We start from the raw sequence: 18671 nt of genomic DNA, 5'->3' as shown, positions 1-18671 counted from the left end.
AAAAAAGAAAAATTCGCGCTAGTGCCAAGCGTGGACCCGCTGCTTGGTGCCTTGGTGCCTCAGCTACGTGCAGCGCATGTTTGGACCCATTAAGGTCGGCCAGTAAAGAGGAGGCAAATACTAATCTATCTCTTGATATCATGTTCATCAAGCAAGATCTTTTATTTACGAGGTAATACCGCGCAGTTAAAGTATAATACAGCTTTACAAGTTAAATAAAGTGGTTAAGTTTCGACACAGAAACTGGTATTGCACTTAGGATACGAGGTGCTAAACTAGGCAAATAGTGAACTACTACTCCGTAGATGTTCCAACGCCATAGCAGAAACATTTTTAATATCAGTTATTCGAGCTTGGCTCGCCATGCTCCGTCACCTGACCCTGCTCGGACCCTTCCTGATCCTGTTCCCAACTGCGAGAAAAGACATCATTGAGAGCCTCCTGGAAAGTGCGGCAATTCATGTCAATCAAACCCTTCTTCTCCTTCGCCTCAGGATTGCGTATGACGGACACGAGACAAAGATATCTAGCCGGGTCAGCGAGTTCTCCTAACAGGTAAAAAGTAAAATCGGGGCATACTTGTTCATTTCCATCAAGTGGATCATGGTCTCGTCGTGCAGAACCACATGGCTCTCTGCCTCATGATTTTGCTCGCCTTTTGGCTTGCGGTCGGGGTGGTCCCATGAGTAGAGTTCTGAGATGTCCACAATCACATCGATATAGTCCGAGCACATTTCATAGCAGGACATATCAACTGGGCGAGTATCAGACGCAATGTAGATCTTGCTGAGAACATCAAACAGATAAGTCTTCTCAAATCCACAATTATTGCCGAGTGTGTTGATTAGGTTCTCCAGAGTCGATAGATTTGGGATCAGCTTCTGGATCACCTTGCTAAAGGCCTCAAAGACGGAATAATCATAGATAGACGTGAGGTAGTAGTGAACAGGCGCATTTTCATATCCAGCATCACTAAGTTCATCTGAGATGAGCTGTACGATATCCTGGAATGTATCGGTGCGGTATTCTTCCGAGAGCCCATCAACCTTGTGAATGAAGACTTCGATGTTGATGTTAGGGTAGTACTGCTGGACAGTCAAGATGGTTCGATTCAGGCGTGCGACCGAGTCCAGGTAGTCATCCTGTGCATCAATGACCCACACGAGTGCTCCAAGGCTTCCGAAAATGTCTTCAAGATCGAAAGATGGCTCCAGGTACTCAAGCTGACCAGGAAAGTCCCAAACCTGGAAGTCCATGAACGAACTTTGATAGACCATAAGCATGGATGCTTTTCTCATGTTAGAAGGATGTACTTACTGGATGGAATCCTTCTGAATGCGAGTAGTTGATTCCAGAAAGAGTGTTTCGTTAGGAGGCATCTTGTGGAAAACGACACTAGCGATCGATGATTTCCCACTCCTGTTCCATGGTCAATAAAGCCCTGATCATGCCTGAGAGGAGATAACTTTACCGTCGGAGACCCATCAACAACAGACGGGGTTTGGCATCTTGAGGTTTGCCGGTGGAAACCTGCCCCGGCTTCGCCTGCGCGTTATGTCCTGCCGGCTAGGTAGCATGTTAGCAACCCACAGCTCCCTCGTACTAGTCCTCCAAATTTCTTATATCTTGTGCAAGCATTTTCAGGGCTCGTTCACGTAGCCACAGAATGAGTGATCCGAGACACTGCAAGCTAGAAGTCACTGAAAACCCTGCTGCAAAGTGGTACTTGGTACGTAAGAGGTAATAACACAGCTTCGTCCCAACAAACAATAGCACAAGGCAGAATCATACAGCAAGTCCAGGACATGATACATAAAGAAAGATTCCACAAAAAAAGGAACAGCAAAGGAACTGTATCTCTTACCTCCATATGTTCAACTCTTTGTTTGTCAAACACTAATCAAGGGTCCAGATAAAGGAAGAGCTTTTATGGTGAGTCAGTTAGCATGGACTGACGCAGGGTGGATGAAGCAGGATAGATTCGATCCGGAAGGCAACAACATACGAGTGGAATGGGAACTTACAGTGCTGATGTTTCAAGATTCGCAGTGAATGAACCAGCCACTCCCAGGGACGCACCACACTTGAGTGCCCAGTAACAAAGAAGAGCACGCAATTTCCGCAGGCTACTGTGCAGATGGGATATCCGGAGAGCTGATCAGGGGAGAGAGAAGACACATTTATTTCAAGACAGGTTACTTGTGTGGATGGCACCAGAGCTAGAGAACTGTTGTTCAGTAGGTCTTTAAAAACTCATGGTTAAAAGTAGTAGAGCCGAGTCAAGGAAGATAGAGTCGCGAGGATAACACGCAAATGCTCGAGCTTCGAGCATACACAGGCAGTTAGAGGTATACGACTACCAGCATATATGGGGTTGATTGGCAGGGCAAGGGGAATGCGGAAACTCCTGCCGGTGTGGGGTGTTTTTTAGACTGGCCGGAAGCTCCTAAACAAATACCGCAGACTGACAGCGAACTAGGGAACCCGTCGAGCTAGCTCCTATCCACGAGAAATTATCTATGTGAGTCAACGGCGAAAGCTCCGGAAGTTGGAGGTTGGGGAAGATGCTCGCAGTGCGTTTCTTGCGATAAGACCGACTGTCCGAGTCTTGGCACGATTGGTCAATGGATCCTTCCGCCTTTGTGCCTACTCGATGTCGTACCTTGTTCACCACCTCCATCTCGAGTTTCTTTCTGGTGGAATTGTACCTGTATCGAGGTTCCGTATAGCTGTGGAGCCCGTAGACCTAGGATCTTTGGTATATGCATTAACAACCATCTCTAAACGCAAGTGGGGTACCCCCGTTAGAATGCGAATGTTGACAGCCGTTGAGTGGAGTTCAATATATATACTAGTGGTTCCTCAGAGCATATCACTTGAATGAATGAATGTATCGAGGTGGAGCCCTCAGCATAAACACTAGACTATGTAGTAGAGCTCTGTCTGAAGATGACAGTCTCTCTAGCAAATTGCTTAGAAAAAACCCAAAGAGAACATTATTGAACATTGAACAATGAGCGGGGTAAGTTGGTTATTATCCTTCCTGGACCAGAGGCAAGTCGTAGGAAGAGCTCTACCACTAGCTAACTATATACCCCAATTGACATACATTCGACTTCTTGGTATCTACGGCGCAACATCTAGGGTTCCTGTTCATCACTTGATAGACCAGCTGATCTGCACGTGGATAAGAACAACCGCCGTCAACAGGTGACGCCAGCTTCACCGCTGATTGGGCCATGCTTGCCGCCCACCGCCTTCTGGCGTCATCAACGGACAGATGGCCGAGTCACCGACTCTCGTCCTACCTTGAGAAGTAAACTGCTTCGTCCAGAGTCGTTCTTTACGCACCTGTGGCAGCCCCCCATGACCTCTCTAAATCCTCGCGAACCCTACTCCCAGGAGGAGCTCGAGAAGCTCTATCCGAAAGATTTGAAGCTTCAATTGGTCCAGGTGGTACGTACCAGACGAGTTATCGGATTTGGACTGCACCTGAGTTTGTACTAACTCTACTATAGTTCCTTCGCCATGGTAGGGCGGTTCAACGATACTCCAGTGGCTAGAGTACTTGTTCAGTTGACTGACTGGTTTCAGGCGAACGCACTCCGGTATCTTCTCGGTTTCAAAATGTATGAAGCTAACCACATGCCTCCAATCTATAATGTGATATAACTACTAAACCCATGAAGGCAGGCCTGGCTGAATGTAAATACTCCCAATCACATCCAGTTGTTTTCTATACCCTCGCAGACTGACCGACTGTTTTACCCGCGAAGATTGGCCGTACTGCAGTGTTGTGCGTCGAATGACCCAAATGGCCGCTAGCAACCAGGACCTCTCACAGTGGAAGGGCTTCGAATGGCGGAAAAAGACGGAGGCATTTGGCGATAGAGATGAGGCGGTGGTTGCGGTGGGTGCGACAGGTGACATTGAAGGCATCTGGTAAGTCGCGATGCAATATATGGGATGGCTGGCGAGAGCGAGGTTACTGACGAGTAACTCGCAACAATAGCCAACACGGCGAATTGACAGACAGGGGACGGGAAACAACCTTCGCCCTCGGCCAGCGCCTGAGACATCTTTATGTTGACCAGCTTGGGTTCATGCCTAAGATCAAGTCCGACACCGAGGATATGTACCTCCGCGCCACACCCATTCCGCGAGCCCTCGAGTCCCTCCAGCAGGCTTTCTGGGGCATGTACCCGGCTAGTGCTCGTACCCAAGACTTCCCTCCGCCAGTGATTGTTGCACGCTCCGTGTCGGAGGAGACTCTATTCCCCAATGAAGGCAACTGCCGTCGATTCAGACAACTGGCCAGGCTCTTTGCCGATAGGGCAGCGTCACGGTGTACGTGGAGTAGTCAAGCGTAAATAGTTATACGCTGACCACCATATTTATGCAGGGAATGAAACCGAACAGATGAATTACATCAACAGCATCCTATCAAAATGGATGCCCGAGAAGTCCCCCAAAGTTGCCGTCGACTCTCACCCCCGACTCTCTGGAATCAATGACACCATCAACGCAACCGACGCCCACGGACCCGCAACACGTCTACCTGCAGAATTCTACGACAAGAAACTGAGACAGTACATGGAACAAATTGCCGTCGACGAATGGTTCGCTGGTTACAACGAGAGCACCGAATACCGCAAACTTGGCATTGGAGCCCTACTAGGAGATGTGGTCGACCGCATGGTCAGCACCGCCATCGATGGTGGCTGGCGCAGCGAAACTTCGGCATCTGGGTCCTCCACCGACGATGGCAAGTCGATCAAGTTCGCCATGAGCGGATGCCACGATACCACATTGGCAGCGATCTTGGGTAGTCTGGGCGCCTCCCCTGGCAGGTGGCCCCCTTTCACCTCCTCCATTGCTGTCGAGCTCTTCTCAAAGGCGGACCGTAAATCTGGCGGGGAGAATGCTGGCGTCATGCTCGAGGAATTCTCAAACCCTGCCATCGCCCAGAAGAAGAGCGGAGGTCTTTTTTCCTTCATGAAGGGTTCTTCGAACTCGGACAACTCGACTCCGCCCCCTCCGTCTGAAACCGCCCGTGCTCCCCTTGCGTCCTTCCCCGATCCCGCAAGAAAATCCCTGCAGAAACACTATGTCCGTATCCGCTACAACGACGTTCCAGTCCGTATTCCTGGTTGCGCTGCGAAACCGCAAAATCATCTTCCTGGAGACGATACCTTCTGCACATTAGACGCATTCAAGGAGATCGTTGATAAGTTCACGCCCAAGAACTGGCAGGAAGAGTGCACAGAGAACGTTGGAGCGGGCCTCTATGGCAAGGATGACAAGGAGAAAGCAGTCTCTGGGTTCTAGGGGATTCAGAAGTATATATCCATGCATGTCACTCAATGTGTACGGTAATCATATTTATTTTGGCTATATATAATCTTTTTTGGAAAGAGAGAAAACGAGGAAACGCAGAATTATGCACGTCGTGATCTTATCAGAGACTACATAGACTATAGACGCCTTCATTTCTCTTGTATTATGTCCCAGCTTAATAATAATAATATATGTACCCGGACAGGACAGAGAACCTGTCCATTGACCAAAACTTTTACCTCCATATACTAGTTATGTACCTCTTGAAAGCACGTCAGATATTGATATGATACAGGGTATGTAACGATAAGTGTATCTTGCTTTATCTCTAACTCGAACGCTTCACAGTCCTGCTGGGACTGCGGCTGTTGCGTCTCACACGCACCTCAGCTTCACTATCACTGCCACTGGTGCTCCAGCCGCTTTCACTTTCGCTGGCACTCCAGGCCGAGTGACGCTTGACCGGCGACTTCTTGTCGATATCCATTTCTTCGGCAGGAACAGCAGGTGTAGGTTCCACATCGGCCAAGCTAGCACCGGCCTTCGACTTCTTCTCGTGCTTGGCCTTTCTTCTCATCTTCTCTTGCATTTTGGCAGCCTCCTGCTTCTCCTTCTCCTGGCGCTGCTTCTCGGAGTCCTCTTCCGAAGTGCGTTCCAGGATGTCATAGAGTTTCTCCACTGCCGGCGCGTACGCTTGCGCGACGGGCATATCGCCAACGCGAATGCGCATGTAGTCGAAGGCGGCGACGACAGGAACCTTTATCTGCGGCTTTTCCTCTACCTTGATGGTGGCAAAGAAGGAAGGAACGTTCCCATTGGAGGTTGACGCTTGGGAGGCCTCTTCCGGTTCGTTGTCTGGGATGTCGGGTTGTTCGGGCTGGACAACGGTCTCTTGGCGTTTGGCAGGCGGGTGGTTCTTTTCTACGTGCGCGACCTTCTGGTACCGTTGACTGAAGTGGGTGAGGAGGATGGCGCGAGCTTCCATTCTGCGGCCAACTTCTAGGGCTTCGGAGGTCGTAGAGTGTTTCTTCGCGATAGCCGATACTCCCATGTCATCCTGGAAGGTGGCTTCATGGATGAGAACGGTGGAGCCGTGTCCAATTGCGGCGAAGCTAGCGGAAGGTCGGCAGTCACCCGAGAAGGAGACCTTGAAGCCGTTCGGGAAGACAAGTGAGACCGCCATGGCGCCACGGCAATGAGACACCTTTGTGGTTAAGAGATCGGCAAGACCTGTGGCTTCGCGGAGAAGTGGCGTGAGCGGAGATGACTCGCTGTCAAAGCTAAGCTCTGTACTTCGGGGGTTTGCATTTTCAACTTCCTGGTTAGAGAATGAGCCATCCGCACGGCAGTGTCGGTACACAAACTTAGTCCGCAGTGCCCTGTTGTGAATCACGGGATAGGCGGACAAGGGAATCACTTTTCCGAAGCCAAAATCTTCAGCGCTTGCGTACTCTTCTAGCCACCAGATCATGTTTTCTTCAGAGACAAGGAACAAACGCTTTTCCTTGAGTATCTTGGACATGTCGTTCTCGATAGCACTTGTTTGCGAATCTCCATTCGGATAGTTCTCTTGGAACCATGCCTTGATGACAGAAGCAGTACCGAGATGGTGGTCTGCATGCAGATGGCTAATCCAGATCATTCGCAAGTTCTGTAGAACCTCCCGCAATTTCTCGGGCTCGAAAACGCGCTTCAGCTGACCAAGCGTGTTCTCGCCGCAGTCAAGCAGATAGTACCCGTAACCAGGAACATGAACGAGGGTGCTGGAAACATTGCGGTATTTGGAAGGAGAAGAAGAACCTGTACCCAAGGTGATAATCTCCGCATCGGCTCCTGGAAGATCTTTCCGGAACTGCCGCAGCTTTTCCTCAAATTCTTCCTTTTTGACTCGCTTATCGATCGTACTCATACGTTTCTGGACTGCCACAGGCATCCTTCGCACTGCCTCAATTGCATTGAACCGTGGGACAACCTCAGAACGGTTAATGCCAAAATTAGGTTCCATGTCAATGATAAGGCCAGGTTCAATTGCTTCGAACGGCGAATTCTGCACATTTTTCATTGTGACCTCCGAACCATGAGTGCGTGTCCCTGGTTGCGGCAGGCTCACATTGTCATGGACTGGTACTGGATAATTGTCACGCCTCAACTGCGCCATACGAACAGATGACCCGGCAATGCTGCCCATAGACAAGTAGTTTGGACAATAGTCCGAGCTAGACACAGTGTGTTTGCAATGGGGCATACTAGCGACAAACTCACGTAGCCGTGGATGATCTCCGACTCCGGGGCCTAGTATCCAGATAAATGCTTCAAGGTTCGTGGTGACAGAAGGTGACTTCCATTCCGGCCTACTAATCAGACTCTCCACGTACTCTGAACTAGGAAGGTCGATGATGGCTAGACCTTTTCCAAGTCGTGGGGGGCCTAGAACCATATCAGGCGTGATGGTTTGCTTATCTTCGGATATCACGCTTTCGCCCTTCGTCAAACGTCCGAAGTCCTTGCCTTTACAGACCTTCAACTCCGCCGCTTTCTTGGGATCGAACTTGCCTCTGATATCATGATTCCGCACGATATAAGAAACAGCCTCATCACACCAGGTAGTGGGAGGAATCTTTTCAACGGCTGCGCCTGGCCAAGGCTGGCGTACGAAAACCTTGATGTCAGGCAGCGGTTCATTGCTTCCCGGAGCAGGGCCCGTGTATTGCTCAAGCGCCCTGGTCTCTGGATTGCGAACAAACATGACCGCGGGCATCTTAACCTCAGCCAAAGGGGTTTCAACCAAAGCATCCAATTTCCATGTGGAGTTGAACATGTCTGTTATAACCGATTGCCTGATTATTTGGTCGCGAGTACGCGGGTCAATCGCTTCCTGAGCAGTAACTTCTTCTCTGAATTCATCAAGGCTCCTCTTCCTCGGGCTTTGCGGGGCAACACGGGGGACTTCCTTCGGCTGCAAAGATGTGGGAGGACGAATAGGCATAGCCCATACCTTGATATTATCATCAGACCAAGTAGGTTTTTCAAAAGGATCTTCTGCCTCCGCAGACTCTTTCTTAGCCATACTCTCACTGTCATATTCCCGCGTGAAGACTGGCATACCCTTCCTGAACACAAATCTCCGAGCAGTGGCTAAGGTATGTGTAAGGTTCTTACCACCATGGATTGTCAAGGTCCCCCGCTGCGCAACAGCCTCTCCGTCCTGGACGGCGTAGGGCACGCCATGCTCCAATTTGGCCTTCGCGGGGGGCTTTTTGTCAGACTTTGCAGACTTTTGTAGACGGGCCTCCTTCTCACGGGCAATAGCCTCCAGGGCAGTATTCGCACTGGCAATACCATCTGCGAGCGTAAGGATCACGCCAATCAAGCCACCATTATTGCCCCATTCCATGCGACCCGTGAGAAAAACATCGGTGAGGTAAGAGAGCTTAACACCACGTTCCGTACATGCCCGCTGAGTTCCTTCGGAGATCTGTCCGAAGAAATACCGCTTTTCTGGGAACTGAAGCGCGACGGTCGTGCCGGGAGTATCGGCCGTGGGAGTCGTGATGACCTGGTAGAAGAACTTCATGGGCTTCTGTCCGACAGGCGGGGTCGGCAAGAAATCGAAACCTGAGAGCTTGTGAGTTTTCGAGCTGTATAGCAAATAGTTTTTCGATCCCCGTCGCGTAATAAGTCTCGGAGCTCGGAGAAGAAATGTATCCCGTTTGAGTGGATATGGCTCGGTTTTCAGTGTGGGTAAGGGTTTCGTGGGAGGAACGGTCGATTTCGACGGATGTGATTTGGGTCGGGGCTTTGATCTAGCGAAACTAGCGGAAGCAGGACTTTTTGATATCGAGTCCTTTGGCTTAATGGACTTCGGTTTAATAGACTTCGGTTTGGATGCAGCTTTGGGAATATGCCAAAATGGTCGGGAAAACGGAGCTCTGAAAGGAACTGGAGAGCGGGCTATTATAGATGGGGCAACGTTTCCGCGAAAGGCTTTGAATAATAGCCCGCGGGCGGGAGGAAGGGTAGCCAACTTGGCTAGGGAAAAAGAATTAGTTAGGAAGAGATGCAAAGAACAGTCATCTCAAAGGATGAGCGACGCGATGAGGTGGCGAAGTTGGTTGGTTGTAGCAAAGGAAAAACACAACTTGGGGGTGAAGTTGAGTCTGGAGCAGTTCAGAGCCTCTCTTCTCTAGTGGCGACAAACACCAGTTTGCAGCACTGCACATGACTTTCTAGGTAGGTACTAGTAATACTTGAACGTTGTCAGACTTAGAAGGTGATCGACCGTAACTTTTGAACTTCGTGATGTATTCACAGTTAACTAAACTTGGTTCCTAGTAGCCAGTCCAGAAGGTATCCAATTCTGCCAAAAAAAAAAGATGAAGAAAAAAAAAAAAAAAAAAAAAAAAAAAAAAAAAAAAAAAAAAAAAAAAAAAAAAAAAAAAAAAAAATGAAGAAAAAAAAAAAAAAGAACACCAAAGGCCTGTAATCCCGATCCCACCTTGAACGATTTCGAAAAATTGACTCCATCAGACCCAGCAATGAAAGGGAGAATGAAACGAGGAGAATCCAAAATAGAAAAGAAAGAGAATAGGGTGAAACTAGCGGAGTTGCAAGTCAAGACAATATATATAGTCACAGGATCATAAACAAAGGAAAAGGTATTTGTGTCTACAAGGACGCAGGTTCAGGTAGCCGAACCGCCTAAAAGGAAGAACATGACAAGAACGAACTTTACAAATTCTTAAGTTAATCTGAAGTTGCTTAGGTGCGACATGGGGAATCATGAGAGATGAGAGGTGACCATGGAAACACGCTGGAAAGCTGCTTCCATGCTGTGACAGAGGTAAGAGAAACGGCTCTCTGCATCGCGGGACTCATTCTCGACCACCAACTCGAATGCATGTGCAGATTTCTCTGACTCAACTCCGTTGAAGGAGATATCAAACGACTCTTGTTGAGAAGTAGCTGGAGAGTCGGCGAAGAGAGCAAATGCAGGATCCGATTCGTCAAATTCAACATCTGGGTTTTCAACGCCAACGCTGGCCTCCTCAGACATGGGCATACGATCGAAGACGGGCAATTCGTTCTTGGAATCCGTAATCTCAGGAAGGTAGGATCCAACACTGGAAGACTTGCCGGACAGAATTTCGGTATCGATGATCGAGGGCTCAGGGACTTCCAAAACAGCGAACACCGATGGGTTATAGTTCATATCAATGCCGGAGTTCCAACCAGCGTTGTTCATGCCCATAGCAGCCACGTCGAGTCCTTGGTTAGGGACAACAACCATGCCGACTTGAGGATTCTGTTGCATGGCGAATTCCTGGGCTCCATGACCGTGGTTTGTGTCTTTGGGCATGCTGGGCTGCATAGTTGGCTGTTGCTGGGGTTGGGGCTGAGACTGCAGTTGCTGCGGCTGTTGTTGCTGAGGCGGCTGCGGCTGAGCCGAGTTAGAGACCCCGTTGATAGACATCTCATCTAGAAACTGGGAGAAATTGGGGGAGGACAGAAGCATGCGGGCAAGATCGGTAAGACGAGCATTCTCCTCATACAGAGCACGGTTCTGGAGGCGCAACTCATGGGCTTCATTGGTTCTTGCGGCAACCTCGCTCTCAAGTTGACCGATGTATTCTGTGACGAATTAGTTTATCAAATCATAGACGAGCATTCAAAAAAAAAAAAAAAATCCGTACCCTTTCTGCGAGACCGGAAAGCACGAGCGGAGACTTTGTTACGAAGTTGACGGCGTTCCTTGCTGCTAAGTTTCTTGCCTTCTTCACTAGCGAGCAGTCTCTCGTCTTCGTCCATATCCTGTTCATCCTTCTTGGCCTTGGCCATCTGAGGCAAGATAGAGGGGCTAGGGGAGTCAGACGGCGAGCTCGAGGCGCTGGACTGTCTCATCTGCTGCAAAAGACGAGTGATGCGCTCTTCCACAATCGGGTTCGTGTTACGAGGGGGCTGGACCTGAGGGGTTCCATTGTTCTGCATCTGCTCTTCCATCCGACGTTGTTGCTGTAATTGTTGTTGCTGGCGCATCATTTCATGATGCTTTTGTTGTTGAGCCGCCTTGGCCATCGCAGCCTGCTGCTGATGCATTCCGGGGTACATGCGACCAACCTGGGTAGATGGACCAACGGGGACTACCTCCTGGCCACCGAGGGCGCTGGGGTCGACAAATTGGCTCTTGTTGGGGTTTGGCGAGAAGAAATAGCCGGGAACCGTACCCATGTTATCGGACTCCAGGTCCATCTCTGAAGGGTTACGGCTTGGGATTGCGTTGAAGTCGAGAGAAGCGTCCTCACGCTTCAGCTGAGTACCAGTAAACATGTCGGCGTTCATCATGTAGCCAGGGCTGGCGCCACCGTACCCCATTCCGTTCATTTGGTTGAAAGTCATTGCTTGAGCCAGGGCACCGGGAGGAAGACCTGTCTGCTGCTTGTGCTCGTCATACTGGTGGCTCGGGCCTTGAAAAGCAATCGGCGATTGACCCGTTGCGGCGAAATTGGCGCTTCGAAGATCCCCAGCGTTGAACTCTGTAGGAGGGATGGATGGTTGAGCCAGGGCCGCCTTGGGCCGGGCTGGCTCTGATGTGGTATACGTGAGTTGATCGAGGTTGAGGAAAGTATCGATATCCTGATCGTATGTCGACGGGGCGACGACCGGATGTTCCGCTAATGTGGCCATGATGTGTATGATATATGTGCCCCGGGGAGAATTGAGGGGACGGTGTTCTTTTTAAGGTCGGATGGAAAGTGGGCGTTGGTGGATTACAACACTCGATCGGCCCGGACGATAGTGAGAGACGAGGTGGAGGTGGTGTACGAGTCTAATAGGGAGATTAAGAAGCGAGGTGAAAAACGAAAACAGGCTAAGCACAAGAAAATGATCACCCACGGTACGCAGTGGGGATAAGGAAAAAGAAGCGATGGTGTGTTGTGGTGGGATAGAAGATCGACGATGATGGAGAGGAAATGGAATAGATGTGTAGGTTAAGAAAGAGTTGGCAACAATAGGGAGAGGGAAGGGAAGGGAGAGAGGAGAATGGAGTTCGCGCCCGAGCAAGAGTGGAAGGGAGGCGCCAGGGGAATCGACCGAGTGGGACGTTTCTCCACGCCAGGAATAGAAATCAGGTTCACCTGGCTTGCGCGTCCTCCGCTGACTCAGCCAACTCCCCACTTCATCGGACGCCGTGATTCGTCTGTAGGACGTCCGACTAGGGTTTCGGGGTTCCTGTGCCCTACCTGGGAATCCACTCATTCCCTGACTGGCCCCGTCCTTCCTGACCAACTTAAGTGGACATACAGACGACGGGGATCTTCGATAAGATCTAATGTTTGTTTACTGCTTCTACGGAGTATGGAACGTTTAGGCTATTTTGCGTTATTCTGATTAACTTTGTCTGTCTTGTTTGGGAAAATTCAATGCTCTCTAGGTAAATAACAATAGTCCAAAGTAACAACTTGTAGTCAGTCACTGCACATACCCAGGTTAGCCCCCGTTGCCTAGTCACGGGTATCACTCGAGTTAGCGAGGCAAGTACGGAGTAATTAAAGAGAGTGCGATAGAAGAAGGAAGGTAGAGCGTAGCACACATCGCTCTGCATTTCCCAGGAGGGCGGTTGACCGTCCCCCTTGTTAGGCAAGGCAATTCGATTGCCTCCCATGCAGTGAGTTAGTTTTATTTTTATTATTATTATTATTTTCCATTTTCCATTTTCTAATTTTCTAATTTTTTAGTTGTTTATTTTATCATTTATTATTTAACTTTTGTTCTTTTACTACTTCTTTTTTTTTTTTTTCACTCCTATCTTTTCTGTGACACTTTTCCGTTTCAGGTGTTGTTAGGGTACTTTGTACGAGCTAACTAAGAGTCCCGGCAAGTGGGAGTCGTACAATTCGTTCCATTGCCGACCCTCTAAAAACGCCCATTGAGGATATCTTCTCTCCCTTCCAAGTTGTGACGCCTGTGGCGCTCACATAGACCAATTAAAGTCTACTGGATAACAGCCATTTCATCAGAAACAAATCCAACAGTTTGACCCTCCCTTCTTGGAAAAGGACCTCCATGTGTGGTATTCCAACATCCACATGTTCACATGGTTGTGGTGGAAAAGTGTACTTCCGTTCTCTGGAATGTGGACTTGGTGGTGACTTGACGTCAAAATACAATTCCGTAGGAATGGTGGCCACATACCAACCAGTGTTTCAAAACCGCAACCGATTTCAGATAACCAAACAAGGCGAGAGTCAACGCAATAACGTACAACAACCACCAATTAACCACCGGGGCCCTTCTAGATGCCCTCCTCGTCCACCATCGGCGGGTATCCTAGAAAAGCAATGGTTCAATCACGGTTGATTCTCGACTCTCGAAGCGAACCCGCTTGATCCTTACTTTTCAGTGTTTAGTCGCTGGTGGAAATTTTTCCAGTGGGTTTTCGGTGGATCATCAACACCGGAAGCAAAGCTTGGCATTGACCTAAGGACTCTCCCGTTCAACGGCATAGCCACTTATGCAAACGCCCCTACCCTTCTTCGACACGCTAACTGATTATCCCCTGGAGAATAAAATGGGGCATAATGCCTTCGCCAACCCCTTCCGGTTAGGGTTTTCCCACCAAGGTGGGCGTCTCGCCCGTGTGGAATTGGATGTGCTGCACGACTTGTCAACCATTGGGCCGTGGGACTTCCGGCCATCTTCCGGTCTGGTTTTTCTGCTCAGCTGGAATCATCTCCGTTTAGGTTGGGCCGCATGCCGCTAAGTTAGCTCTTTCCTACACTGCACCCCTGGCGGACCATGACCGGCGCCACCAGCGGGAAGTCCGATTTCGCTCCGCTGACTACTTACATACCTGTCGGTCTCTCCACGGAGTATACGGAGTACCAAAGAAAACTTAGACCTCAGGAATCTAGAATGCCGTGGAATTGATGTAAAATTCATGTTTCTCATCAGTATGAGGCATGGACAATAGATCGTAAGCTCTGTAATCTACTCATAGCAGGCTTTCTTCGTTAGAACAATCTGAAACCGTGAAAGGAGAGCTCCCCGGTCGAATTATCCTCTTTTGGTATCATACATGCGATATCTCCGGCTTTCCAATCCTTTGACAGCCGGCCCTATAACAGACAATGGCCTAGAAACATGATTATAGCGTAAGCAAAAGGCCATATCCATAAGGCTGGACTCAATCGCCTCAAGCAAATAGGTGGATATTGTTTCTTATCCGTCCAAGCCAAAGATCTACAACTTGTCACAAGGGGCAAAAAAAAAAAAAAAGAAAAGAAAAAAAAGAAAAAGGAGTGTGATACATAACTGTCAAGCCATTGCACCAACACCTCGCGCTCACTCCGGAGAATTGCCGCCCCATGGGCCAAAAATACCGCAAAAAAAGTCTTCTCTATAGTTTGTTTAGCCTCTTCCAACTTTCTTCCAGGGGCAGTGCTTAGAAGTGTTATAGTTTGCCCTAAGAAGTTGGCTAGAAGGCTTGGGCACTCTGATTGAGAAGCTAAGGATTCAACTGGCAATGATGATCAATAGGTTGGCTAACGCTAGCCAGTAACCGAGTGCAACTATTGTTTAGCATGGATATGTTTATAGATAAGATAATCGGCTTCTACTCCGTAGGTTAGTACTACCTACTAGGTACCTAGTAGTGTAGCAAACGATCCTTTTAAGGAAAGTCTTAGCCCTAGCGGGGAGTAATTTTGTCTCGTGCACAACTTCAAAGAGAACTATAGCTTCCGCCATTGGTAAACAACACCAAGAGCAATAGTTTCCAATAGAGCCAAGGCCCTCCCTGTCAATCTATTGGGCGTTGTAACATTAGCAGAAACTCCTGCAGCAAACTAGAGCATCGGATATGGGAGAGTCTTGTGGGTTTCTCATCAGTTACAGCACTATGTCTATTTCCAGGGCGGCGTCAATCAGCTACATACCATCCAGTGATCTGTGACAATGATTATTTAGCTCTAGTGTTTAATTCAGATTAGTAGCAACAATAGCAGCCCTGCTAGAAAGATAAAAATGCAATATTATACGGAGCTTCAACGGATCAAATCTGGGAGACTCAGACAAGCCCAGGATTTGAAACGTAAACATATTAATAAACAGAGCTATTTTTTTCCACTAAGAAGCCCTCGCCGAGGAGGTGTATGTGAATCCTCTTGATATGAGGGAATCTTTTGAGTCAGAACTCTCCGCACCATGACGGTCGGTCTGGCGAGAGCAGGTAGAATCCGTTTGAGTATTGATTCAGTATGCATCTCTGAAACATGGTGTTGCCGCAAGTGTTTACGCACTATGGGAGAACACACATCGATAAATTCTTGTAGCTCGGTGAGATCCGGAGGTGCCATGATAATATTAGAAGAGACTATTCCATACACATGCAAATACAAACATCACCTGTCCAACACCACACACAGCTCACGGTCTATTCCAGGTGTTTTCAAAACCAAGTATAGAAACAAATAGTCTGTTCAACTGGCCGCGTCAGGCCCGCAATTTCTGGGCAATGTGATCCCGCTGGAGACTCCAACAACCCAGTTTTGGCACAAGTCTAGCTTCTACATGTGTTGAAAGAGGTAATAAGCCAATGGTTGACCTCGGTGCCTAGAGGCCTTGGTTCTATAGTAATACTAAAGTATAGAAATGTCAGCGACACGACAGCCACTGCGTCGTCACTGTCGGGGAGGACACCAAGGTGCTATTTGGACTATGGTATGAGGGCTAGAACCTCGATATCGGTGGTTATAAAAATTGACTATTTTAGCACAATATATATACTATTCTCGTATATCTGTACATTTGTACATCGTCTATCAGACAAGTCAAAGTATATACTAGCATTCAAAAAAAGCATATGGTTTGATAATATGTAGGTAACACAAAAAACCGTGGTGCGAATTATGCGCGATATGTATGTATGTACATCCATCGGGTGAACATCGGTTGTACCGTCGGAGATCTTAAGGTTTTAGAGTCATGCCACTCGCAGGGTCGAATAAGAATATTGTACCATTGTTCCAGCATAAACCCCAAGAATGTGTCTTGCAGCATTGCCAAAAATAAATACAAAGTAAGAATAAACCAGTGGTGGGTGTAGCTCGTATATGCTGGCCACCATGTCGTAAGCTAATTCTAAAAGCAGCTGCTCGAGTGTGGCAGTGTAGTAGTTCTCGGGAAGGCAACACCATTTCTTGATTGCCACTACATACCATCCCAAGAATACCAACCAAGCTGAAGAAAACTGACATCTGATGATAATTTGGGGTTTGTATCTTAATCGAAAACGGACAATTCGTGGTGATGCACTGCTGACGTTTATTGGCTGTGGTTGGTTGATGTGGAGACTCCTACGTCGGTTGGACATCATATTTCTATTAATGTCTACTACACAATGATGGCATTCAGTATGAGGGATATTCATAATGTTACAGGAGCTTGAAAAAGAAGAATATGAAGGCAATGGGATGCCGTTTCCGGTGTTGATTGTCTCATAGACACATTGTCATCTTAACAGAGTTTCGTTCAAGGTACAGTAAAATATACAACATTATATCATCAACAACACGAATAGTATGGTAATAACCTATCATCTGAGACGATCTGTTTACTCCTCAGGCTGGTCCACATCGTACTGAGTTCTCGAACCACCCTTCTGACCGGCCTCGCGGGCTCTAGGGTCACCAGGTTGGAAGCTTCCGCTCGAAGCCTGACCTCCCTTGGAAGCGATGTTTCTCTGACAAACAGATAAGTATCTATGAGAGTACTGAGATCGACGAGAAACCTACCTGCTTCGCAGGGTCCATGCTGGCAAAACCTCCCGAGTGGGAGCTCTGGCCACCCTTGCGGGCAATGTTCTCAACCTCCTCGTGGGGACGGTTGCTGAAGTTTCCGGGGTTCGTGTTCGAGGCCATTGTGAACTGATGGGTTAAATATAAGAAAAGTATGGTAATTGAAAACTCTTGATCAGTGTTGCTATGGTTTGCTTTGATAAATCACTTCTCGATGAGGCTCGATTCTGCCATTCTTATACTTCTCGGTGCCCTATGTAAAAGCGATATGAGGTCATACTATACCCGCTTGACGTCTGTCTTGCTACACAGTAGATATGACCATTTTGTGATGCAAGAGATAGTACAATATCTGGTTAGAGATGCATGGTTACTGCTGGTTTTGGTAAACAGTCTACCAACGTCTTGGAGGTGTGTCCGTCGCCCCACAGTTTGCTGTATTGCAAGCATGGCTCGGGAAGCTATATCATCATGAAGTAGAATACCTCTTCGACCTTTTGAGTTCATGTAACTTACCGAATGGAAACTCAATTCTATATTTCATTGTAGTTGTTCTGCTACGTATACATGAGTATCTGTAATAGGACACTTGCTGCAATCCAGATGGCTCTGGGCTCTATCGTCATGGTCCTTTCTCGAGTTCTAGAACATGCTGCTAATTTGCATATTGCTGATAATCTACGTGACCACTGTGTCATGGCGGTCAAGTGGCAAGTGCAAAAGCGAGATTCATTGACCCTGATTATCTGCATCTTCGATTGTAGTATATGACAAAGGAATTATCAACGTCATTCTTAGCACTGCGGGATCAGTACAAGAACTAATAAGGAGTGTACACAGAAGATATAGTAAAAAGTTCGTCTGAACTTCTTATACTAGTATGGGACTCTTACTGGCCGACATGAACCTGTACATGTATACTACGAAGAATGAGACTCTAACCGTGAACCCACACACCCTTTGCTATTGTTCCAATAGGTGTCAAGACACCCTAGTACTCACACAGTAAGGCACGGGCTAACTTTCACTTATATAATAAGCTTGGTCCAGACTCTGTTTAATACTACAGAGATATTTTGAAGTGTGGATTTTGCGCTTTGTAGAGGTAGCTTAGGGCTATTTAAGGCTCAAGTCTCTTCATCCTGAGGTTTGAAAGTAAGGCTCGAGATTTCTGTCTGCCAGCAGTATAATTTTTAAACAAAGGCCCTGAATAATAATCAGGAGTAAAAAGCCATATAGCTATTTTCAGCGAGACATCTGATAAAAGCATTTAGAATTAGATACAATCACTTGTGCCTCCCTTGCTCGCTCCAGCCAACCCCATAGAACAACACAGGCAATATGGACTGTTGCTTGCGCTTTAGAGAGTACATGCTTTTTCAACCATAGTTTTCAATTGCCCTTGAACGGCCCCCACCATCTCGTCAACTTTGATACCCTTGTGAAAAAGGGTGAAGGTTGGCATTGCTCTAATGCCAACTTCCTGGGAAATTTCCTCTTGTGTATCGACATCAACTTTATAAAATCCGACGTTTGCGAATT

General features: G+C 47.9%; 4 protein-coding genes across 4 annotated transcripts; 1 reads left to right on the top strand and 3 right to left on the bottom strand.

Annotated features, from left to right (window-relative positions):
* Positions 1-232: 232 nt before the first annotated feature.
* Positions 233-2582, bottom strand: BDV37DRAFT_253458 (GTR/RAG family Ras-related GTP-binding protein). The gene is made up of 6 exons (XM_032082534.1): positions 2025-2582; positions 1865-1924; positions 1472-1566; positions 1318-1419; positions 580-1263; positions 233-526 (listed from the first exon to the last, which is right to left on the bottom strand). Exons 2-6 carry the CDS (start codon positions 1868-1870, stop codon positions 340-342), a joined length of 1074 nt encoding a protein of 357 aa, XP_031939312.1. The 5' UTR covers positions 1871-1924; positions 2025-2582; the 3' UTR covers positions 233-339.
* A 784-nt stretch (positions 2583-3366) lies between these two features.
* On the top strand, positions 3367-5328 carry BDV37DRAFT_285116 (putative acid phosphatase; the record flags this gene model as incomplete). Its single annotated transcript, XM_032087649.1, has 7 exons — positions 3367-3456; positions 3519-3531; positions 3595-3629; positions 3690-3705; positions 3777-3942; positions 4013-4347; positions 4403-5328. The coding sequence occupies 7 exons, from the start codon at positions 3367-3369 to the stop codon at positions 5326-5328; spliced, it is 1581 nt and encodes a 526-aa protein (XP_031939311.1).
* A 4212-nt stretch (positions 5329-9540) lies between these two features.
* BDV37DRAFT_253448 (bZIP transcription factor) lies at positions 9541-12394 on the bottom strand. Its single transcript, XM_032082533.1, has 3 exons — positions 11028-12394; positions 9783-10965; positions 9541-9711 (listed from the first exon to the last, which is right to left on the bottom strand). The coding sequence occupies exons 1-2, from the start codon at positions 12016-12018 to the stop codon at positions 10115-10117; spliced, it is 1842 nt and encodes a 613-aa protein (XP_031939310.1). The 5' UTR covers positions 12019-12394; the 3' UTR covers positions 9541-9711; positions 9783-10114.
* Positions 12395-16846: 4452 nt separating this feature from the next.
* Positions 16847-17424, bottom strand: BDV37DRAFT_253444 (general stress protein). The gene is made up of 2 exons (XM_032082532.1): positions 17127-17424; positions 16847-17074 (listed from the first exon to the last, which is right to left on the bottom strand). The coding sequence occupies exons 1-2, from the start codon at positions 17250-17252 to the stop codon at positions 16946-16948; spliced, it is 255 nt and encodes an 84-aa protein (XP_031939309.1). The 5' UTR covers positions 17253-17424; the 3' UTR covers positions 16847-16945.
* Between the last annotated feature and the right edge of the window lie 1247 nt (positions 17425-18671).

This window comes from Aspergillus pseudonomiae (genome assembly GCF_009193645.1).
Source record: "Aspergillus pseudonomiae strain CBS 119388 unplaced genomic scaffold BDV37scaffold_56, whole genome shotgun sequence".
In the NCBI taxonomy this organism is placed as follows: Eukaryota; Fungi; Ascomycota; class Eurotiomycetes; order Eurotiales; family Aspergillaceae; genus Aspergillus; species Aspergillus pseudonomiae.
This window is presented reverse-complemented; position numbering and strand designations above follow the sequence as displayed.